Source organism: Dermacentor albipictus, unplaced genomic scaffold, assembly GCF_038994185.2.
Source record: "Dermacentor albipictus isolate Rhodes 1998 colony unplaced genomic scaffold, USDA_Dalb.pri_finalv2 scaffold_11, whole genome shotgun sequence".
Classification (NCBI taxonomy): Eukaryota; Metazoa; Arthropoda; class Arachnida; order Ixodida; family Ixodidae; genus Dermacentor; species Dermacentor albipictus.
Genome location: NW_027225565.1, coordinates 10,672,237 through 10,697,626, shown reverse-complemented (window position 1 = coordinate 10,697,626; position 25,390 = coordinate 10,672,237). Strand labels below are relative to the sequence as shown.

General features: G+C 47.4%; 1 protein-coding gene across 6 annotated transcripts in view; it reads left to right on the top strand.

Moving 5' to 3' along the window:
- Window positions 1-21,656, top strand: part of LOC139051388 (uncharacterized) — a 357,169-nt gene extending 335,513 nt beyond the window's left edge. For 2 of the 6 annotated variants that reach the window (XR_011509368.1, XR_011509367.1), the window contains 2 exons: window positions 10,910-11,152; window positions 14,836-15,260. Coding sequence is in view for 2 of the 6 variants with exons in the window: in XM_070528409.1 (XP_070384510.1) it covers window positions 8,705-9,120; window positions 10,910-11,152; window positions 14,836-15,019 (843 nt within the window). In the remaining 4 variants the exon portion in view is untranslated. Of the gene's footprint in view, window positions 1-8,621; window positions 9,121-10,909; window positions 11,153-14,835; window positions 15,275-21,280 lie in introns of those variants that run through there. The other 4 variants (XR_011509365.1, XR_011509366.1, XM_070528409.1 and 1 more) reach the window with 4 other exon arrangements.
- Window positions 21,657-25,390: the final 3,734 nt, after the last annotated feature.

Sequence of the window (25,390 nt, the reverse complement as noted above, 5' to 3'; positions counted from 1 at the left end):
TGACGTCATAACAGCTGCAAAAGCGGAGGCTCAACTCGTGCGCTCGCTTGCGGCCGCGTAGCTACATAGCCGGGTCTCAGCTCGTGCGCTCGCCTGCGGTCGCACAGATGGTACTGCGGCCTAACTCCCGCAAACTTAAAAGAGAATAGACCCACATATGAGACGCGCAGCAATGAACAATGGCTCATACCCTCAATGGTGGCTGCCCGGCCGCGCCCAAGGGCTGAACTGAGTGATTGCAATATGCAATGCATAATAAAGGAATAAGCAGAGTAATGCATGAGTTGTTTCTTCGTCTAGCCGAACGAAATATAGCCAAGCAACAGCAGTTCACCAGGCTAAACACTGGTTCAACAACTAAAACAAAGGCTAGTATGCTTCGCATCCTGGGCTTAACCTTAGCTAAGCCACAGGCATTTTTTATTTATTTATTTCATCAATTACCCTCAAAGCCATAGGGCATTAGAGAGGGGAGTGGGTACAATGTTAATCAATGCAATGCAACAGCGACAACATAAGAAACAATGAAATATAAGTTACAATCACAACAGGAACAATTAAACCGTTATGTGGTTATTGAAAAAATGCAGGTTCGTAGCAGCAGTTAAAAAAAAAACATTAACATCTCTAATGACAAATGCATCGTTGGGAAGGCTTGGTCGTAAACACTACTTATAACCTAGATTTCCGTAAGAGGTACCCATGTGATCACATTGCGAAAGCCCTTAGTATACATCGAGTAAGGTATACCTCCAGGTACCGAGCACCTAATCTCGACCGAGTGGAATGCTTCCCGAGTATGGGGTAAGTGCTTTTGTAGAGGAACACAAACAGACACAAACATAAATAGCGATCCCCTAAAGGCTCAACCACGGGCGCGCGATTTTCGAGCGACGGCGGTAAGCGACAGCGAAGGTTTTGGCGTCGCGGAGGGCGATCATCGTCGTTGCTTGCCGCGTTGCCGGCTTTGGCAAGCTACAAAATTTCGCTTATCACCAAGAGGTCCGCGTGACGTTCTCCACCGGTTACGGCATGAAGGCCGAGCAACATGGCAGTGATTAGGGCTCCCGCTTCGATCTGTATTCGCTTCTGCTACCTGCTCTCCGCTATGACATCAAGAAATCGTGAATTAAGAGAGAGAGAGAGAGAGAGAAACAACTTTATTGAGCCGAGCTCGACATCTTCTTAGACGCCGTCGATGGAAGTGGTTCCCTCTTCACGGGACCCATATGCTTCCCTAGCCGCCTGGCCTCTGGAGATCAGGACGAGCTGGTCTTCCAGGGCGGTGCTGGTTAGCAAGGTCTTCCATCGCTCGGTAAGGGTGGATGAGGCATGGGGTAGGGTAGCGGGGCAGTTAAGAGGTAGGGGGATCGCCTTGATGAAATTGCATACTCCAATGACGTGTTGGAGCGTGCCTAAATGAGTTTTGCAGAAGTTGCAATCCTTCTCGTACCTTTCCGGGTACATCTTGTTTTGAAGGTAAGGGTGCGGGAAGGATCCTGCCTGTATTTGCCTGTAGATCGCTTGCTGTTCTCTGCTAAGCGATTTGTGAGGATCGGGGTAACGGCGCCTCTCCGTCTTATAATGGTTCGTAATGTCTCTGTAACTAAATATGGACTGTGGCTCACCTTCCTCAACCCGGTGTTCCATCTCTCGGGCGAACTGGTGGGCAAGTTCGTTGCCCTCCAGCCCAGAGTGAGCCGGTGTCCATATTAACTCAACTTTCCTTTCAGGTATGTCGCGTTCACTTTGGAGAATATCTAGTGCCGCAAGAGACACCCACCCCTTCCTGTAGTTGTTATACGCCTTTTGCGAGTCGGTGACAATTCTTCCCACCTTGGGCTGCGCGAGTGCTAGCGCTATAGCGGCCTCTTCTGCCACCTCTGGGAAAGACGTCTTGATGGAGGCGCAGGTTACGAGCACATCCCGCGTCGTAACTGCCAGCGTTGCTTTCGATGAAAACTTGGGTAACGAAGCGTCTGTGAAGAGAGTGACCCCCTCTTCCTCTTCTACTATTTGACCCAAAGTCTCCGTCAAGGCCGCTATACGAGCTGCTCTGCGGCCGTCGTTACGACCCGACCTCATGTTTCTGGGCAGTGGCTTACTGTGAATTTTATGCACCCACAACCTGGGTAACGGCCCCGTTTCCTTCCGCTCTGCCTCTTGCCAGCCCAACTTGGCAAGAACGCGACGTCCCGCCGACGTCTGACTGAGCCGAACTCTTTGATTAGATAGATGAGCTTCTATTAGCTCTTCGACGACGTTGTGCTTGGCCATGCCGAGAAGCTTGTCGGTCGAAGAATGCTTCGGAATGCCCAGCGCCATCTTGGTTGCCTTTCGTATAATGACGTTCAACTGGTCCCTGTCTTTTTTCAGTAACTTGAGGTACGGCGCCGCGTAAACGATGCGCGACGTCAAGAAGGCCTGGACGAGCGTCAGTACATCGTCCTCCTTCAATCCCCTTTGTCTGTTTGTGACTCTTCTGATCATGTTCGAAATTTGTTCCGTTGAAACTTTGATTTTGTCGATCGACGCTCCCGCCTTGCCATTGTTCTGGAAGATGACACCCAGGATACGTGCTTGCGTGGTTGGTGTTATGGTCGTCCCGTCGATGGTGATGCGTACGTTCTCTTGGTCTCCTTTCTTTCTTCTTGGCTTGATGACGAGTAACTCGGACTTCTGTGGCGAGCAACTGAGGCCGAACGATTTAGCGAACTCGTGCACGGTCTTTGCCACTCTCTGAAGGGTCTCCTCCATCCAACTCTCCGACCCTGCCCTCGACGTCCACACAGTGTTATCGTCTGCATAGAGAGCGTGATCTATGCCCTCTATGTCTTGAAGCAAAGTCGGGAGAGGGAGGAGTGCCAGGTTGAAGAGAAGCGGCGAAAGAACCGATCCTTGCGGAGTGCCTCTGTCTCCCAGGGCTATCGGTTCCGACTTCTCCTCTCCAATTTTGATGGTTGCCGTTCTATTGGTTAAGAAATCCTGCACATATTTGAATGTCCGCTTTCCGCGTCCCGTTTGGTGCAGGTTACGAAGAATACTTTCGTGTGTGACGTTATCGAATGCCCCCTTGAGATCGAGCGCCAGGATAGCTCTTGGCGTAGGGGTCTTCGCTTGCTTGATAACCAGCTCGTGTATTTGCACCAAGACGTCTTGCGTGCTCAGGTGCCTCCGGAATCCGTACATGGTCGGTGGCATCTGATCAGTGACATCCAAATGTCTCTGAAGTCTCTTGAACACCATACGCTCGACCACCTTCCCTACACATGACGTGAGGTAGATGGGGCGTAGATTGTCGACGTGGGGTGGTTTCCCCGGCTTGGGAATGAAATGCACCTCCGCTTCTTTCCATTCTTTTGGTAACGAACCCTTCTCCCAGGACGCGTTGACGAAGTTTAGCAGTTCAGCTCGGCTTTTGTCGCCCATATTTTTTAGCATCTTGTATGTAACGCCGTCAATTCCCGGTGTGCTGCCTTGATTACTTTCATCGATGGCCGCAACCAGCTCCAGTTCGGTGAAGGCTTCGTCCATCTCGACGTTGCTATCGCCTTCATACTCGTGAGTCGGGTTACCGCTCTTCTCGGTCTTGAGGTATTTACTTGTGAGTTCACGAATGAGCTTCTCCCCGTCCCCGTCGTAACTGTTGATCGTTCTTGTGAGGTCTCGGACGCATGCGTTCTTGCTTTTTAATGGATCTATGAGGTGTCGCAACAGCTTCCAAGTCTTCTTCGTAGACAGTGTGCCTTGCAGGTCATCACACATCTTCATCCAGTTTTCCCTGCATAGTTGTTCCGCATACTCGGTCACTTGCTTGTTGAGCGCGTGTATACGTCTGCGAAGCTTCTTGTTATGTCTTTGCCTCTTCCACCTTCGAGTGAATTAAGCCTTCGCTTCGTATCATGTCACGCTGAGGATGAAGTATCGGTGCTATTTTTCATTTTTGAGATCGGTTGTTTCTTTTGACGCTGGTAGTCTGTAAACGCTACTGAGAGTCGCGAATGTTTTTATTTGTCGCAGGCGGTCACACTCAAACACCTGCAAACGAACTCCTACCCAAATCCGGCGTTCCTTAACAGCGTATATCCCGAGATTTACCCGAATTATTCTTGCGTGGCCTGTGGTGAGGTCGTCACTTTGCCTCATATGCTCTGGGAGTGCGGGTCGCTGCGCCCGAAGTTCACCAAGGAAGAGTGGGACGTGCTCCTGCGAAGTCCCGTCTTTGAGGATCAAATCCTGGCCGTCCAGTGCGCCCGCGATCGGGCCGGCAGACTAAATCTGTCAGTCCCGTCGTGGGATTAGCCGGGTGCTCGTTTTATCGCGTTTTGCAGGAACAAATAAAAGTTTATTCCCTCACTCACCCACTACCTACCAGTTGGGCGGCCGAACATTTCATACTGGTGGCATTGAACACACTGTTCTTGGAATGCTAAATCTACACCTTGGGCAATCTCGATAAAACGTTGGCCTCGCGGCACGTTTACAATTTTTTTAGGTGCGTGCGATTGTATTTATTTGGACTGTTCTCGGAATAAATACACTATTAGAAATAAATATGGAATAATGAATATGGAAATTTCTTGCTACCTTCTGTCGCGATGTCGCGTCCATGCCACCCCAACGCGTCGGCGTTACGGGATTTGCCTGCCGCGTCACTCATAACGCACGCATGCGGTTGCCGCTTAAGAAAACGTAGCGCGTTGCAGACAAGGAGGCAACAGTAGTATACATCTAAGTTAGCGCCATGTGTGTTCACTTCATTCTTTGTTTGTTCTCGTGTCTAACTCGCTAGGTTGCCTTTACGGATCACTAACAAATTCAATTAGCAGCATTTGTAGCGCATATATTATATTCCTACACAATATAATCATGGCACTCAAGGTTAGATTAACCAACTCACCGATACAGAAATGCGCTTTCGGTGGACATATAGAGACTTCTAAATCAAACAGAAGCATTAAGTTGCTATCAGGAGGCATTAGTGACATGACTGTCTACCCTCGCACAGTACAAGTATGTAGGTTCTCCCATTTCTAGCCTTATCACCTTATTACATCTCGATTCGATATGATTTAGATTTTATTATTTATTGAGAAAACATGGGTAATGCGAAACTTAAGAAGACGTCATTAAAACATAATCTTGCCGGGCATCAACCCAAAGTTGTGCTCACAATATCGCTTGGCTACTCGCAAGGCTCATACGAGAAGAGTGGACGATGCTATAGTGCGTTTATAGTGCCGCTCCAGTAAACTTGTTCAGCCCACGTAACAGTGGGTCATGAATACGAAAACCATTTGATCGAGTCAATTTGTTTCAGAGCCAGAATCACCTCAACGAATGGCTGGTCACAGTTAGTCGGACTCTATTCCGTTAAACGAAGACATCTGCTGGTCTTTCAAAATAAACTGCTCAAGGCAGGCGGAAATGCATGCCTTCGCCAGAAACATTTGGGCCTACCTCTTTCTTACATTAATAGCCCCTGGATGGCGCTGGTGTGCTTGCCGCGGTAAACTAGGGAAATGATGGAGCGCGTTTTATTAGAATGTGAAGATATTCATTGTTTCTGTGAACTACCGTAGCGAAATAAAGGGACAAGACTAGTGGTGGTGGCGTCTTTGTCGCTATAGCGAGAACCGCGGCGTAGCGTCGTCGATTTGTGGCATCCACCCAGGTTATCGGACAACCGCCACTTCAGAAATGTTGGCGACACAACCGAACGCGGTAAAGCTAGTTACGCGGTGACCCATCGCAGGAGTTCGGAGACCGCTCTCCCTGGACGCGCCTGCACAACAGCGTCCATCGTGTTGCTACGCAGTAACCGCAATGGCGTAAACACCGTGGAAAATCAGCAGACCAGAGACGACTCAAAAATGCACAGGGAGCCCCTCCCAGCTCGCCGCTCTCGCGCGAGTGAAATGGCAGCGGGCACGGAAGCACAGCGAACAGGCAAAAATAAAACACACACGAAACGCGTTATAATTCGTGTCATGAACTGGAATATAACGCGTGGCACGTTCTGAGCCCAGAAATTACGAGAGAGAAAAGAAATTCGTGTTATATTCCTGCAAATGCGTTGTTTGCATAGTTTGTTTCACCTTATTTTCACCAAAGAGGGCTCCGCTATGGCCATGTGTAAATTCGGCGTTCCACTATACAGGTGCTCGCAGGTGGCGCGGTTAGTCCATCCGAAACGACAATGTGAAAAGTCTGCATGTGTGAAAAACGCAGAGCGCGATCGATCCACGAGAAACAGCGCCTGTTTCCTGCCATTGAATTCCCCGTGCGCGTGTATTCAGGTAAAGTGGTCTCCAGCTAAAGTGCGTGTCTATAGGCGCGATGGGCTTCAGCGCAAGGAATACATTATTACACCGGACGCAGCGCCCCATGCCTCCGGTTGGCGAAGGTCGTAGACCGCTGAAATTTGGGGGAAAAGGGAGAGAGATGCAAATGAGACAAAGGCAGGAAGCTTAACCAGACTTAAAACCTCCGGTTTGCTACCCTGCACTAGGGGAAGGGAAAGGGGAAGTAAAGACGGAAAGAAGAGCGTGACAAAAATAAAAGCGTGAGAAAAAATATGAAAAGGGATGAAATGGGGTCATTATAGTCTTTCTAATAGGCCACTCCAGACAGGCCGCCGTTGGAATATGAACCTGGCAACGTTTAACGCTAGAACGTTATCTAGTGAGGCGAGTCTAGCAGTGCTATTGGAGGAATTAGAGGGCAGTAAATTGGATGTAATAAAGCTCAGTGAAGTTAGGAGGGCAAAAGAAGCATACACAGTCCTAAAAAGCGGGCACGTCCTGTGCTACCGCGCCTTAGCAGAGAGAAGAGAACTAGGAGTCGGATTCCTGATTAATAAGAATACAGCTGGTAACATACAGGAATTCTATAGCATTAACGAGAGGGTGGCAGGTCTTGTTGTGAAACTTAATGAGGGGTACAAAATGAAGATTGTACAGGTCTACGCCCCTACATCCAGTCATGATGACCAGGAAGTCGAAAGCTTCTATGAAGACGTGGAATCCGCGATGGGTAAAGTGAAAACTAAATACACTATACTAATGGGCGACTTTAATGCCAAGATAGGCAAGAAGCAGGCTGGAGACAAGGCAGTGGGGGAATATGGCATAGGCACTAGGAATATCAGGGGAGAGTTATTAGTAGCGTTTGCGGAACAGAATATTATGAGGATAATGAATACCTTCTTCCGCAAGCGGGATAGCCGAAAGTGGACGTGGAGGAGATGAGCCGAAGATGCTGACTCGATCTCGCTCGTTCAAGGCTGGGAGGCGGGGAGGAAGCGCGCCGTCTTCCATCGTGCGCGAGGCACCGGGAGAGGGGCGCCGTGCCATACGCCGGCGTCTGCGTATGGCACGGCTTAGCGTGGTCGCGCCGGCTTCATTGTGAAAGCGACAGGCGATCGGTACATGGTCTAGGTATGCCAAAGGCTGATGGTTTCTTGCGCGGTGCTTGCCCTGCTTAAAAGGCGTTGAAGTGAGAGACAGCACTAGAGTCAATTCGCTCGCTGCATATGCCGCTCTTCGTGACGGCGGCATTGTGACAGCGAGTGTCCGCGGTCATCGAGTGAGATGTGTTTCCCTATGCGCGCATAAAACCATGCGTGTAAATTTAGTCAAAACGCGAATGTTTAGAAGTTTACGGCCGGTAAAAGTACTATCCTCCCTTCGTATAGCAGTCTAATATATTGCTATCGCAAGCGATGCTTCGGCTCGTGCGAAACTGCCAGACGTTTTTTGTTTTTTTTTTTACTCGGCAACCACAACAGTAATCTCGATGCGGGTTGTTGCATTTCAAGCAAAAAGGCAATATCAAGTGCAGCAATTACATTTCTTACTCCGCCAGTGTTCTTATATTAATGTTCGATATTTTCAATATTCAAGAAAGCCAAAGCACAAGTTTACAACTCCGTAATTAGGCAACGCAAAACAATCTTACTAATCCCTAAAGTACATCTAATCAAACGCCAAGGGCAGATAAACGTCATCTATGACACTTCTTTCCGAAACAGACCACTATTCTTTATTCTTACTTTCGCAAGACACTTGTAAACATTGTAGCAATATTACGTAGACTATGATTTCATATATGCCGTTTTCCCGCTTTATCTTCTCTAAGAGATTCACTTGATAGAAATTTGTTGTCTGTTTTTGCTGGCGAATTATAGATGTGCAAAATTTGGCTGTGTATATTTTTTGGACTTACCCGTTCTTATCAATCATATTTAGAAATATGCACAGGCATAATTTGATATTGTGCTTCCCGAACTAGATAGCCTGTAACCTTATCTATTAAATGCAAGAAATTTTACCCATATCGGTACAGCGGTTGCGGGTTATACACACTCTGATTTCAGCTAATTTAAATCACCGCTAGAGCTCGCAAGCGGGCCAGAATTATTACTATTAGCAATTATTATTATTATTATTATTATTATTATTATTATTATTATTATTATTATTATTATTATTATTATTAGCAAAGCGCTATGACTCGTTACACAAGGTTAAGCAATGGAAGAGAGGAAAAAGAAGAGCGACGCGGAGGCCACGCCCTCACGCGCTGGCACGCGAGGCCCACGCGACAAAGGAGAATCTGTCTCGCGCTTTCGAACACGCAGCTAATCGTGGCGGACGCACGTAGAAGCATCGCAGAAACGAACCGCATCGTCCTGCTACCTGTCATGGAGATCGGCGTACCTAGCGGCATCGAAGTTCACCGTCTCCTCCAAGGCTGCCTGTCAACCATGTCGGACGAGACGCCATCCCGCAAGACGCCTTCCCCGATTTCACTCGCTGCACTTCCAGATGGGGCCAAGGATGACGTGTCCCACGCGTTCAGTAACTTGGCCACCGAGGACGTCCTCCCAGATAATCGGGACCTCAAGCCGTGGTACACGGTCGACGAACGCCCTTGCGGCAGCCACACAGTACAACCCAGGAGGCTGTTCCCGAGGGCCGAGTGGTACCCGCTGGTTGGTATGGGCGTTAAGGACACCATGCATCTGTGTACCACCATGCAAGTACCATGGGCCGCGCAAGGAGACGGGCACCAGACGCTGGCAGCCTCGAGGTTCACCGTGCGCCTACTGATGCAGAGGTAACGGTCAATTCGGTGTTTTCAATATCATATGTCAGGACCACTGCGAACATACTCAGTGGACAGAGAAATATATACAAACGACAGACAGCGTGTAACTTGTTGAGTTACACGTTCACGCCTCAAATGAACATGTTGGCTCAGGCAGTCGGTTGTATTCTGCTACAAGCCATAAGTACAAAAAATTTCATCGCTTAATTTTCACATCTCAAGGCCAAGCAAGGGGTTACGATTGAGCGCCTTAAATGAACTTGTGCGAATTCGGCGACGTCTCGTATCGGCACTAGTCTGTCAGAAGGAAGATAAAGCCCGCCGAAAGCGGAACTATTGCTATTCTTTTACAAAAAGTCTAGAAAAGGAGAGACGAACACGACTTGGTCCAAGGAGAACCCGTCGGCAAATTAGGAGGTTTGTTTCTTCTACGCGTGAATATTGCGCCTAACATTGTTATTTATCCATTCGCTGCTTGGTAGTTTTGGTTCCCGAACTGATTTCAACTCTCCTCACAGCTAGACCACGTCATTTCGTTGGATAGCATGGTTTGAGGAAGGCTTACAGCCTATGACTCAGTGTTATTGTATTGATATATCTTCGTGTGCGAACAATGGTATCAAAAAGATGGGCTAAGAACTTAGCATAGCTGCATACGATAATAATAATAACAATAATAATAACAATAATAATAATAATAATAATAATATATTAATAATATTAATGTGACAAGCTGACGAAGAAGAAGTTTTAATCATCTTCGGAAGAAGACGACGTTCTGGGCTTCGCGCGCTGGCTACCATCTTGTCAGATGATATAATTGTTGTAAATATTGTGTAAATACACGTCTGACTGTTTTTAAGATCGTAATAATAATAATAATAATAATAATAATAATAATAATAATAGCAACGAGAACAAGAAGAACATGTTTGGGTACGTGATAAGTTGGCGCTCCTCTGTATATACGATGCCGCTCTCTGCTACCATAAAAATTGCATAAGAATCAAATAGCAAATTATCATTTGAAAAGTGTGCATTCAGACACTTTCTTGTCCCAAAGGACACCTTTCCGATACCACATTGTGTCACATAGACAAAAGCGGGGTATCAAAGGATGAAGTTCAGGTTTTTGCCCCTTTATGAAAAAAAAGTGCCTAAATTGAACACACAGCAAAAAGTCTTGAAATTCTGGCACGAAAAACTGACAGTATATCGAGTGGCGCATGACGTATTAATCACAGTAGAGCGCGAAGTATTTTATTAGGGCACTTTCTTATTTTTTTACGTTTCTTTATTGGTTCGATTGAAGTTGTTTGTGAATAAATAAAATCGAAGAGCTAAATCCTAACACGGAATACCGCTGGTAGAGGTCTTTTCGGTCGCGGCTTAACATCAAGTTTGAAATACAACGAAAAATAGCAATTGCTGGAATAAACAGAATAATTTTTGGCAATCTATAAAACCATTTCAGTGTGGTGAGGATGAGTTAGAATAAATTATCTTATATCCTAACACATGGCAGTTGGATTTCCAGAACCAACATGCATATTCCGCGCCAATCGTCATTTCGTAGCACATATGCATGGTAAGAATACCCAATTTAGCAGCGAGAATCTATTTTCCTGCTTCCCGGATGGGCGATGACGTCGTTAGTGTTTCGATTCTGAAGGCGCTGTTTGCTTCCAATGAAGCAGGACACGTTTCGTGAGACGAGCTGCGGCGTTCATCGGAGCCTTGCTTGACGAATGTGCATTGCAACAGCAGTGTTCGTTGTCGCCATGCATTGTCAACGCAGTGCGCGAGACCCGAGTACGCGTGGATCGGAAGCGGCCGCGACCACGAGTGGCCGGTTCGTCGAGTGCGACCACGTGACTTCTGCCGAGCGCAGCCTCGACGTCTCGGGCTGCAGGCTACGCATCCACCCACGTGACCCGCTGCCGTGCGCGTTGACGATGCTGAACGCCATCAAGGCTGAGAGCAACGGCGACACGCACGGCGTGGCTGCACCGAGCAGCCGCATTTGGAGGCTGCACGCGAGGTAAGCCAAACACCAGTCCAACTAATACGCTGCAGTCAATGTGCGGCCTCTTTCATTACTATTCCATTTACGCCAGCTTATCTCGTAAGAGACACCGTGACTGTAGGTCACATATATGCTCGTGTAAGCCGAGGTGTCACGATTAACCACTGCCTATAGGCCGGCTTGGGGTAATCATCTAGCGTAATCTTTCAATGTAAAATTATCGTTCAGCGAAGGGATTGTAGCGCTTTCGTCAAATAGCGGTGTCCGTACTTGTAGAAGGACATGTAGACTGCTCATTAGTACCCAGTTCTGGGCTATTTGACTTTACAGTCAAAGCTGTTATGAGATAGAGAGAGTATGTAAAAATATACGGGCTGTGAAGAGCAAACTTTTAGTTCGCACAATCCGTGTTTTCTTTCAGTCACACATAACTTGAAATCCTAGAAAAAGTAGACACGAGGTAAAGAGCTGCCCCAAGTCTAATACTTTGTAGCTGAGTAATATATGAACGATATATTTCTAAAACTGCATGTGTTGAGTCATAAAGCGGACAGTACCGTTGGTAACCTTACGTGAATTCGTAGACGAAGAGGAAAGCTAGAGGCTGCGGGCTTGTTTTCTGTTTGACTTCTCTATGGACACCTGAACCATATACATCTACCATGTAGAAGAAGAAGAAGTATTTTTTAAAGATTGGAAAATGTAGAGAGGTCGGCCGGATAATGGAGGATCTGGCCTGCTACTCTACGTAAGGGAGGGGGAAGAGGGGACGAAAAGGAGTCACAATGATGGATGATAATGGGAGGAACGAGGTGAATGACACATTACACAACTGGTATCACAGGCGTGAGTCCAGGCCCGTGTCACCTAGGAAACGTGAAAGTGCTCGCATTGTCTCTGTCGTCTGCCAACTCTGTGGCCACGCGCCTAGCAAGAGGTCCTCCGACAGTGGTCCATTGTGGAAATGCCTCAATGTATCTGCCAATGTCAGTCTTTCTCGCGCATACTCAGGGCACACCACGAGCACATGTTCTATAGTCTCTACAGCGCCACACACTGAACAGTCCGGGGAATCTGTCCGTCCAATAATGTGCAAATATTTGCGCGTGAAGGCGACGCCTAATCGCAGTCTGTGTATCAGGCATGTATGAGGGCGTGGAATTCCACGCAGAATAGGAAATTTCATATCGGGATCCAGGCTTTTAAGGCGGACGTGACGAGCGTCTGGCTGGGCCCAGTATGTTCTCGTCGCACTCCTCATTAATTCCGACAGGAGGCATGTGATGTCCGGTCTGGAGAATGGCACTACAGTTCGCATGCCATTGCTGAGGGCGCGCTTTGCTGCAGCATCGGCCATCTCATTACCGCTGAGCCCACAGTGTCCCGGGATCCATTGGAACACTATGCGGTGGTGTTTTTCTTGAGCGTATGAAAGTAGCTCGGTGATCTGCAGGGCCAGAACCTGATATGCGGTGTGGCGCAGGAAGCATCCCAAAATTTGCAGCGCGGGTTTTGAGTCCGTGAAAATGCACCACTCCTGAGGTCTTTCGCCGCAGATGTGGCGAATCGCTTCTCGAATAATCTACCATGAAATACACCACCTACCAATATCACAGGAGTAATAGATGCGATAAAGTTCGTACGAAAGTACGTCTTATAGATAAAAGCGTGCAGGATGATAAATAGTACGATACACCCGCCGTGATTGCTTAGTGGCAGCGGTGTTAGGCTGTTAAGCACGAGGTTGCGGGATCCAATCCCGGCCGCCACGGCGGCTGCTTTCGACAGGGGCGAAATACGAAAACACCCGTGTACTTAGATTTAGGTGCACGTTAAGGAAACCCAGGTGGTCCAAATTTCCGGAGTACTGCACTGCGGCGTGCCTCATGATGAGATTGTTGTTTTGGCACGTAAAACACCGTAATTTATTTTTTATTTTAGAAATACCATAAACATACAACTGGTATGTAAATATTTAGAAAAAAAAACAAGCGCGCCAACTTAACAATGAAGCGATAGAGAAAATGTGTTGCTGCGTGTTGTCGATCCACCGTGGATATATTACGCGGAAGCCAAAAGTCGCTGTAGCCACTTTTGCCTCGCAATCTCTAGTCTTCCGTGAGACCAGTCCGTAGACCATATGGTGGTGAAATATGGTCTTACAGAAAAGGTATTGCCTGGTTGAAGCTACGAGGAAAAGGAAAAGGAATCCTTTTGTGAAAGCAATGACTAGCACTAATTTATTTTTTTACAATTTGCTTCGTTTCGCTACATTTGACCATGACCTACCCAAATATCCGTGGGCGCATTAACGCAAAACTATTATAATTATTCTATTCCATTACTGCAATCAGCCCTCCACGATTGGTAAAATTTTTTCGGACCACCAACACTTCGCTTGTCTTTCACGTGACGTCAGGAAAACCCTTCAACTCATATGACGTATTATGAATCATTAGCTCTAGCAAAAGAAAAAAAAAACAATTTCATACTCTGCGACTTTTTCACCAAGAGCCATCCGCTGTTGGTCGAATGTGTTTGGGCTTTGCCCACTTCGCCTGCCAGTCACGCGATGTGAAAAAAACTACGAAAATTCACCACTTCGAAGTGGCGCAACAAAAACGAATTTTTTCGGAACTTTTGCGTGCCAGATGATGTTGTGCAGCCCTATTGGCACCCATACCCTTTACCAAAATTATACGGACCAGGGATTGGAGATAAAACTAATTTTCTCCTTCGTCTGTGAATGCACATTGAAATTAAAGACTGCAGGATAAACTTGGCATTACGAGTTTTGTATTAATTACGTAGAAATTCCGTTTTGTTGGCGACCCCATCTAGTCTAGCTTCAGTGAACGCAGCACGAAGGCGAATGAGTCGACAAATCGAAACACATGGATTTGGGTGGATGACAATTTTCCCTTTCATGATCCTGCCTCCCTTTGCGCGCTTCAGTAGAACTGATTTCCGATGTTCAGTGTCCATGTGCTGGGAGATGTCGATTAATTCACCTTCCTGCTGTGACCTGTTAACTGCGTCGTTAACTCCGAAAGACCGCCAATGAAAGGCGTTGGGCATGAGGTGGATCTCTGCGGACCTGGACGAATTTTTCATCACTTGAGGACCTTGGTTTCTGAAAAACGCTGAAGTGCTTCCTTTAAAGCGTCATACTACAGTTGAACTTTAACAGTGAAAACGAGATATCACAAAGCCGAATTTTTATTTCGCTTCCACTTTTTTAAATTCTGAAAGAAATACGAAAATTCGCGTGGATGAGTTTTTTCTCATTCATGAGCCTTCCTCCACGTTGAGTGCTTTCGTACAACTGAGTTTTCATGTCCTGAAAGCTCTAGAACTTTTGTCCTCTGCTACTGCAAATCCGTTATCCATATCACAGAAAGCATTAGACAAAGGGTTATATTTCACCGTGTACGGTTAGGTGAGAGAGTGTTCGAAGTAACTGCTGCTGTTGCCGTATGCTGCTGTAGTGCATAGCAAGCCCCGTCTCTTGTTCTACACTTACGCTCTCTAAAGCTTGTTCAGCACATAACTATTCCTTTGGCAGAGCTCCTTCATATAGACAAACCTTCTTTCCTAGATGTGTCAAAGATAAATCTGTCCTTTACTCGTTATTGAGGATATTGACTCTACCCTGGTTGAGTCACAAACAATTCGCATCTTTTCCCTTCTTCCATCAGGTTGGCCCCGAACAGAGCAGACGGCAGTACGGCAATCCCGACAGGAGTCGCCCGTCGTCTCCTGCTTCACCGCGCGTGTGGCTGCCGTCTGCTCGGCTGCACTACGTCACAACTGCAGCGTTACAACACCACCGGGCTCTGCAGACGGCCTAACCACCACCTCAGCTTTGCTTATCCAAGCTGAGTGGCTGACCGTGCGTTCCCTCCTGACCAGGTGACCGGCGACTTCGATGCGCACTCGGTTCGCTGGTACGATGGCCACACTAGACGTTTGGGGGCGCACTGGCGGCTCCACTGCATTCACGGGCTGGTGTACCTGCGCAGGGTTTGGCGAGGACGCCCCCAGCAACCGCTGCGAGCTAGTCGCCGTGTCGCTATCCCGCGACGATAGTGCCACGAAACTGTGGCGCCGCTTGCCGGGAGTGGGTGCACTTTTCTTTCGTAACTTTTTAAAACTTTTTAAGTGTATTTGTGTGAAAGTAGTATTCTTATATGTGTTTATAATAGAGTTTTTTGCGATCGAAATATGTTGCCATGTTGATTCCTTGAGCATGGCGTTTGTGGGCGATGGTAAAGGGCGAAATTGAATGAGCCCTGAATTGTAATTCTGTTTTTTTTATTGATAACTATAGCATTCAGAAGCTACGACGTCATCTCGACAACCCTGTCTCGCGACAACGTGGCCAGACCAGTCAAATGGTTCTGTTTGTGTGCTTATCTGTAATACCCTGCAACTGAGTTTTCATGTCCTGAAAGCTCTAGAACTTTTTTCCTCTGCTACTGCAAATCCGTTATCCATATCACAGAAAGCATTAGACAAAGGGTTTTATTTCACCGTGTATGGTGAGGTGAGAGAGTGTTCGAAGTAACTGCTGCTGTTGCCGTATGCTGCTGTAGTGCATAGCAAGCCCCGTCCCTTGTTCTACACTTACGCTCTCTAAAGCAACCCTAATTAAAATGTATTTGACAATACTCGCCCTGTATAGTGCTGAGAAGTAATGAGATCTTGTGATATATACAGCGTATCCACTTAGAGCACAGACGATTATGGCAAGGAAAGCTGAACGCACGCACCTCGCATTTTCCGTCGAGCTTTCCCCGGTTGTTGGGAACACAACACTTCTTAGGCATGCCGATGGTAATGTAACGCCAATAATAAAATGTGGACCTTTTTGAAATCATACGGGGGGATGGGTAGCGACGCGATTTTGGACAGCACGAGAAATTGTAGACAACTTGATCCAACAAGTGAATTGGTTCATCTAACGCACAAAAGCTACTGGACGCACTATTTGACGAGCCATGACAATAGATACACGATTGCGATGGCAAGCAAACAATGTTCCCGTGCCAGGGCGCACCGTTTGACAAGCCTAACGGCCAAGGTAAGGTGCGTTATTTGGAACGGCTCCATTCGATGACGTAGGGTCGCAGACATCAGGCAGTGCTTCGACGTTAACTTCTTGCTGGTGGTATTGGTAGAATTGACGCAGTCGCGAAATGAATGACAGCGTTGCCACTCTTCGGTCGCGGTACCCATATATTCATCATCATCATCAGCCTGGTTACGCTCACTGCAGGGCAAAGGCCTCTCCCATATTTCTCCAACAACCCCGGTCATGTACTAAATGTGGCCACGCCGTCCCTGCAAACTTCTTAATCTCATCCACCCTCCTAACTTTCCTGCGCCCCATGCTACGCTTCCCTTGGGATCCAGTCCATAACCCTTAAGGACCATCGGTTATCTTCCCTCCTCGTTACATGTCCTGCCCATGCCCATTTCTTTTTCTTGATTTCAACTAAGATGTCATTAACTCGCGTTTGTTCCCTGACCCAATCTGCTCTTTTCTTATCCCTTAACGTTACACCTATCGTTCTCCTTTCCATAGCTCGTTGCGTCGTCCTCAATTTGAGTAGAACTCTTTTCGTAAGCCTCCAGGTTTCTGCCCCGTAGGTGAGTACTGGTAAGACACAGCTATTATATACTTTTCTCTTGAGGGATAATGGCAACCTGCTGTTCATGATCTGAGAATGCCTGCCAAACGCACCCCAGCCCATTCTTATTCTCCTGATTATTTCCGTGTCATGATCCGGATCCGCCATCACTACATGCCCCAAGTAGGTGTATTCCCTTACGACTTCCAGTACCTCGCTGCCTATTGTAAATTGCTGTTCTCTTTCGAGACTGTTAAACATTACTTTAGTTTTCTGCAGATTCATTTTTAGACCCACTCTTCTGCTTTGCCTCTCCAGGTCAGTGAGCATGCATTGCAATTGGTCGCCTGAGTTACTAAGCAAGGCAATATCATCAGCGAATCGCAAGCTACTAAGGTACTCTCCATTAACTTTTATCCCCAATTTTTCCCAATCCAGGTCACTGAATACCTCCTGTAAACATGCTTTGAATAACTTTGGAGAGATCGTATCTCCCTGCCTGACGCCTTTCTTTATTGGGATTTTGTTGCTTGCTTTATGGAGGACAACGGTGGCTCTGGAACCGCTATAGATATCTTTCAGTATTTTTACATACGGCTCGTCTACACCCTGATTCCGTAATGCCTCCATGACTGCTGAGGTTTCGACAGAATCAAACGCTTTCTCGTAATCAATGAATGCTATATATAAGGGTTGGTTATATTCCGCACATTTCTCTATCACCTGATTGATAGTGTGAATATGATCTATTGTTGAGTAGCCTTTACGGAATCCTGCCTGGTCCTTTGCTTGACAGAAGTCTAAGGTCATATATTATACGTATATATATATATATATATATATATATAAGCGTTACGTTCTCGTGACGCCTGCGGCAAAAAAGACGTTCCACGTCCGCCGCCAAGGTCTGTGAGTGCTGGCGCTGGCTAACATTCCCAGGGTTTTACTCGGACACATAAATACCCAAGAAAGTGGATGGGAAAAACGAAGCCGTGGTAGCTCAATCGGTAGATCATCGCACGCGAAATGCGAAGCTTGTGGGTTCGGTTCCCACCTGCAGCAAGTTGTTTTTTCATCCACTTTAATTTCCGTTACTTTATCGTGTCTTTATTTCATTTATTAAGCACAAGTAATTTCCCCTATGTTGTCCTTGGTGTCAGTGTTTGTTGGCTTCTTATGATATGACTATATATATGTATATATATATTTATATATATATATATATATATATATAATGTGGGGGGAGGGCGTGAGAGGGAAAAGGCGAAGTGAGAAGGCGAGGAAGCACTACTACTATACACAGGACAGCAGTTGCGGGCAAACAAGCAAGTTTAGGCTCAAGGTCCATACAAATATGGCAAGTGGACAAATGATACACGGCATACTGACGCAAAGCCGTTATAAGGTACTGTGGGGTCAGGGCGAAACTACGGAAACGGTCGCACGTGAAATCAACACTTCTGTGCCCGCCTCCGCAGCTGTACGCCTATGGCATTCAGAGAACGAGGTCATCCGCTTACCGTATTTGCACGCATTCAACGTAAGTATTTCTGGTTTTTCTTTTTTCTTTCTAAACGCGCCTCGCGTTTGGTTATATTTGTTATATTCGGGTTCAACACGATCACATATTACACGTTCTTTTTTTCCCTCTTGCAAAGCTGTCAGATACAGCATTGCATTTGAACATTAATATCCTAGCTGTTTCAAAGCATGCACGTTATCGTGAGTAAAAAAAAAAAAACGGAGGAGGGCAAAAATCTAGCTAATAATCATTCTTATGGTTCAACTTAAAAGGACGGGTAGATTTTTCAGAAACCAAGTGCGGCAGCAAAAAAGAAAAAGGAAGAAAAGGAAGAAAATCTTCATTAACACGCACAGTCCTGGAGTTACAACACTCAAATGGTACATAACCTGCAGTTAATGGGGACACAAAAATACACATTTATTTATTTATTTATTTATTTATTTATTTATTTATTTATTTATTTATTTATTTATTTATTTATTTAATATACATACTTTCAAGACTCGCAGGCATTACAGAAAGGGGTGGTAACAAAGCAAAGTAAAATGCAGACAATTATATAAAGGGAAAAAAATGTTGAGCGATAGCGTGGTAAACTGCTGTTTTGAATGAACACGTATCTGCGATCTAAATGATGGAAGCAGGAAGGTGGTTCCAGTCCACACTTGTGCGGGGTAAAAAAGAATCATGGTAGTTGTTCTTTCGGCAGTGTGGGACGGCACCTTTATATCTGTGCTCATATCGGTATGCAACGGGGAAAGGTGGGGTGATAAGTTGATTCCCGAGTGCGTGGTTAGAGCGATAAACCTTGGGGAATAGGCAACTGCGAGCACATTTGCGGCGTAATCAAAGATCTGGCAGATTCAGGTTTTTGTCATACATGTTACATTGGAATGGCGGGAATGGTTAGATAAAGCGAGCTGCTCGATTTTGAATCGCTTCAAGGGAAGGGGCTATAGTCATGCTTGATTGTTATCCCAAATGGCAGATTCGTATTCTAGTTTTCAGCAAACTAGGGTTTTGTAGAGTGCCAATTTTACAGAAGTAGGAACAGTAGAAAAATTACGACGAAGATATCCTAATATGTGATTTGCATTTGCAGTAATACAATTAGTAGGCATATTCCATTACAGATAATTATTTATGTGAAGGCCGAGATATTTGTGAGCGTTAAAAGATGGTAATAAAGTGTCATTCGGTACATATCTTCACTCATTGCCACTACTGGCCGTACGTGACACGCACATCGACTTACTCTTGCTAGCGTTAAGTTTCATGAGCCATTTCATAGACCGGAGTGACACATTGTAAAGATCCCCTTGCAGTTTATATGAACCATCAATGTTAGTGATCTTTCGGTATATTACACAATCGTCTGCGAACAGAATAATTGTTGGTGAGGTTGCACAGTTAGGGAGGAGGAGGAAGAAAGAACTTTATTGTGTGCCCTGCGAGTTGGTGGGGAAGGCCAAAGGCCCCGCCTAGGTGACGGCCAGGAGTTCTTGGGTCCTGGCGGCATCCTCGGCCCGCTGCAGGGACGGCCCATAATTGATATTCGAGGGCGGGGCTGAGCAGCGCGGCTTCCCAGCGCGTGCGAAGGCTGCTGCTAGAGGCTGCGTTTTCTTTATTGTTATTTAGCCCTCGGCATTCCCATAATATATGCTCCAGAGTGGCTCTGGATTCACATGTTTTGCATTTGTCCGTAGGATATACATCCGGATATATGATGTGCGAGTTAGGGAGATCATTAATATAAATCAAGAAAAGTAAAGGCCCCAAGATCGGAGCCTTGTGGCAATCCGGGTGTAGCTGCTGATAAAGCAGATGAATACTCATTCGTTGTGACATATCGAGTTCGATTAGAAAGAAACTCTTTAATTCCAGACAACGCATTTGGGTCAATATTAAGCTCATTAAGTTTATGGGTAAGTAGATCATGACATACGGTGTCGAGCGCTTTGGCAAAATCTAAAAAGATACAGTCAATATCAAATCCTTGATCCAAGGCGGTGAACAAATCGTTAATGAAACAGAAAAGTTGAGTATCGCCTGAAAAAGTTTCTTTTTTAAACATTGTTGAGATTGATGGAAGAACGAGTTGCTCTCCAGGAAATCGATGAGGTGAGATTATACTACGTGTTTCAAGATTTTGCATGGAATGCTAGTTATTTATTTATTTATTCAAAAGAACCTTACAGGCCCTATGGAAGGGCATAAAGTAAGGGGGGCACATTAAACAGTAAATTGTATAAAAAGTACAAATTTCCAATAGGAACAGTGCTATCAAAAGATTAACATGTTACACAATATTGAAGGAAATGGGAATACAAAGCAGTATATGAAGGCACATGAACACTTGTTACTGTTAACAGAGCAAAGGAATACCGTTTATGAAAATGATATACAACATGGCAAAAAATGCACGATAACTTACACTAGATTGGTCACTCGTGAACGGTATTAGATGGGAAAAGCATGAGTAACTGAGAGCGGAACGTGTCGAGAATAGATATGGAGGGTATGTTATCAGGGAGGTCATTCCAAAGACGGATGGCACGTGGTAGTGCCGATGAATTTAATGAGATATGTCGGATATATATGTCGGATATGTTAATGAGATATGTCGGATGTTGTCGGGACAATCTGCGTTACCTGATTTACGGACTGGAACCACCCTAGCCGTTTTCCGGTCTGTAGGAAGCGATAAATACTGTAATGACTGAGCAAACAGTTTAGATAGAATAACAGACGAAAATAATGCCGTACACTTTAACATTGCTGAACTAATAAAATCAAGACCTGTAGTAGATGGCATCTTTTGATTATCAATCAAATGGTTAATACCAACTCAATGCCGCACATACTAGGCATACTTATAATGTATTTATTCGAAGGCGCAAACTATATATATAGTACAGAGCAAATCGGACAAATCGGCCGTCCGCCAGAACGCCTTGTTGACTTCTGCCTGCTCTACTTTTCTAGCGCCCGCGCCCAAGTACATCTCTTCTCCGCACTCGGCCACGCTGCAAGTTTCCGCCACGGCTTGCAGGGTGTCAAGTCGTCGTTGGTGCGCCGTCCAGCGCGCAACCAGCTTCTCATGGCGGGCGGCACTGGCTCGGTTGCGCGCTGGTCGCAGGCTCGTCGACGATTGTCCCGTCGCAATTTGGCATGCATGCACGAAAGGACATTCTGTACAGTGAGCAGGCCCTCTGCTCAGCCGTCGCGTGCTTCTTCGCAACGGTGCAGCTGACTTATCGAGACTACCCGTTGAGCTCGAATCAGCCGAACTTGAAAAAACCGCGTGGTTTGCGCATCTAGTCTGCTGCGTGTCTATTGTGGTGACTTGCGCGTCCTGCACGTCTTTCGCATGCGTGCAGGTCTTTGATGACAATGACCTTGAGCGAGGCCTCCCTCAGCGCGGTGTGAACGTCCGCTAATTCGGCCAACGACTGCGTTGACACCCAAGGATGTGGCTCCGACGAGTCAGGAAGCACCTCCATTGCGATACGTAGACAGGGCAGGTTCCTGGGGTGGTAGCGTCGGCACCTCCATGCGCCCCGGCGTTGATTAGTTTAGGAGTCGTTTCGCCGGCTTCTGTGGGTGGAAAGTGGTCTCGGCCTCTGGAAGTGATGGTATAGCGTCGGATGCCGACGCAGAGTTCGAGACCACTGGTGAAGAAAATGGCTCGCATTCTGTGTCTACAGCAGGGCAAGTGGCGAAGCTATTTATCAAAATATTACCACGTGCAGCTGCAGCAGCGAGATAATGCTGCTCCGGAGCTCACAGGGTTTTCGTCGGTGCAGTTCAGCTGGCGTAAACTGCCCTGTCAAAGTAGCAGCGGTGGTCTGTTGCGTGTTAACTAGCCGTGGTGGAGCCACTGGGCTGGTTTGTGATGCACCGCTCGGTGGTGGGACGACACAGCCCCGGCGGTCGTCATGCGCTTCCGACGGCCTGTTGTGTAGCCGACGGCGACAACCGGTGAGTAGGTGTCTATCGTGAGGAAGTCTGCGTACCTCTCTCTTCAGGCATTCACCACTGCCACCTCAAGGTGGTGCACTTCAGGAGCTCCGGCCGCTGAGCAGTGCTGCAGGGGCTCCTCGCAGGCATAAGTGAGCGGGCGGAAAACAGCCGCCAGAGCTGCGCTTCATTCTGCCAAGGACCGGCGCTTGTGACCTTCGTACTTGCCCCACGCCTTGGCACCACCTCGACACCTCCCCGCTGCAAACAGCAATATCGTGTTGTCGGGCCAGGCATGGCGAGCGCCGAGCGTGTTGGCATGCTTGTACCCACAGAATAGGGCCATTCTGAAATCCGTGGAACTGCGGCAGTTTCGAGCCAGCCGGTGATGGTAAGGTTGCGGGCGGGAAGCCGAAGGTGGCCGAAACGAGGTAGTTGACCTGCTGTGAGAGCAGCGAGATGGCTCGCATGATGTCCGTCAAGCTGCCGGCTGTGCCGCCCGTTGAACCAGGGGTGGAATCCGCGCACGTTGAGGCGGCGGCAGCCGCCGCAGTACTCGTGCCCGCCGGACCAGTAGCCAGAGGGGCGTGAACGGTCCCCCGACGGCCCATGGAGAGGTGGATGGTGCCCTGGGACAGTGGACGAGCTTTTTCATCGGCTTTGATTTTCCCTTAGCTTATCAATTATACACTCCAAGTAATACTACAAATTCTTTCCCTATGTTTTCTTGGTTTGATTATCTGTTGATTCCATATGGGGTTGGGCATCTTCGAAGTGCCAGAATAAGGCACGATGATACTTCAAAGAGCAGGGGCGCTATGAGGGAAGGCCTGCCGTTCGGCCAAGCTTGTACTCTTCGTGAGCTCTGCCGAGCTCGTCTCATAAATGAACAAGTCATATTTAAACCCATAGACGCGCCTAGTTTCATTGGCTAACGTCACTAGCACGTCACCTCGAGGCCGGACGGCAAAGACAGACTCACGTTGTAAATCGTGGGGAGCCTTCATATGCCGGGCAAAAATTATTAACGAGAAATATGTTTTGTAAGTTCTATTACAAGCTTTGTGAAAGTTTCGCAAACATGTTTTAAAAAAGGGAACCCGATGGACGCGACATCAGCTGAAGACATCCAACGCACTGACATCAAACGCACGTTCTCCACCAAAAACGACGTAGTGTACGTGAACGCAGCCGCACAAAATCGCGAACAAGGACGCAGAATGGCCATGGTCTTCAACGCAACCCTTTCCGAAATTACAAGCGCCTCAATAAACTGAAGAAGCGTGACTGAAGCTGAGGAGCCGTCGCTCTAACTGCGGCGGATGGCTTCAGAACCGGCAAATCACTAACCATTCCAGCTGATTCACATTTCCTCAACAGCAGAATAGGCCACCCCGCCCTCTGTGTACTACTTACTCCCCGAGATGAGAGGCGGCGTAACACTCCACACAACACAGCCACAGCCGATCCAACACAAGATCCTGTGGGTGCCGGGCAATGCAGGAATGCCGGGGAACGAAGAGACGGACATGTTGCTTAACGGTATGCAATCCGTGTACCCGAAGAATCCAAACTCGAAAGTCCACCGTCTGTTACCAGTGAATACTCGGATTTATTGCCACACTACTGCAGGGGAAACAGGATACGCTATCCTCCCCCACATAAATCACTCGCGAGGGCGGAGGTCACTTATTCGAGACAGCTCCATGCAGACAGGAACCTTGCCCAACTTAAATCTACACAGTAAAACGTGTACCCCGCCAGATGCGCAGCTAAATATCCGGTAGCCACCTTGTAACAGATAACGTGGGAATGCCAACATATGACAGCAGTCGCCAAAATCATAAATCCAAGTGGGGAGCAATGGCAGGCACAGCTGGCCGGCGACCACTGCTAGGACCAAACTGGTCTCGTGCAGCGAGCACAAAGGGCAGCTGAAACTAATGGAGCCCTGGACAAAGGGTCCCACCCCTACTAAACCCAGCAAAGAGCGTCAAAAATGACCCTGACAGACTGCCACAAATAACCCTGTAAATAGAAACCAATGAAGGTTTTGGATGATGAAGATGATGAAGATGGTGGTGGTGGTGGTGGTGGTGGTGGTGGTGGTGGTGGTGGTGATGATGATGATGATGATGATGATGATGATGATGATGATGTTGATGATGTAGGCGGCGCGCTCTCCTGCACAACGATGTGTGCGTAGTGCCCGCGTGGGCACTCCTTCCCTTCTGGATGGGGAATGATAGAAGTCAACAATAAAAGAATGATACAACGATACAAGTCACTAGAAAGAGGTGATACGCCTTGGAAGGTGCCGGCTGCAGGCGTTTCGAGGAGTCTGCAGATAGAAGGGCAGTATTAGATTCGTCGGACGATCCTACGGCTGTCAAGCAGATGTAGGAGTCGTCGGTTTACCTCGCCGCTGCCACCATTTGAAGGAGTCGTAGAGATGAATTCGGTGAACAGGATTTATTTACAGATTAACATATTTTAAGACAAGACATACATCGGCAGTCTAGCGCGACTGCCATATGGAGCCCGCAAGATTAACATTCAGCAAACAGTATTCGAGCACACAGCTCACTACTACATTTTGAGCATAACAACGAGCACTCAGCTCCCTACGACGAGCACGACAGGAGCACGCTCTAGCAGCCGCCAAACGCTGCTTATAAGCTCTCCGCTTGACGTCATCGTTCGGCGTGGACGGAGCACGAGTGGTCGGGAATGTTCGTCCAATCATTGTAAACTTGCCACCGCCCCGCCGTTTGGCCCACACACACTAATGCACACAAGTTCGAGCTCACACACAAAGGCTCCGGAGCCGACGTCAGAGGGCTTTGTACAACTCTCGGTACAGCATAGCTCGCGGTGTCGTAGACCGAGGGCTTCGTAAAACTGTGCTCCGTCCCGGGTGGCGCGGCGGCATACCGCATTCCAGAGCTGACCGCGCGCCACGTGGCTGCCGGTCATCCGCAGTTCTCGGAAGGCGCCTCGTCTGGAGGGCTTGGAACACGTGCGGCGGGCTGAAAGCTGGCACGTTGCCACCCCGTACAGCCATTACTAACAGCAGACATTCACGTTGACATATTGCATTACTTCAATGCCCTGGCGATTTGGCACCTTTGAACG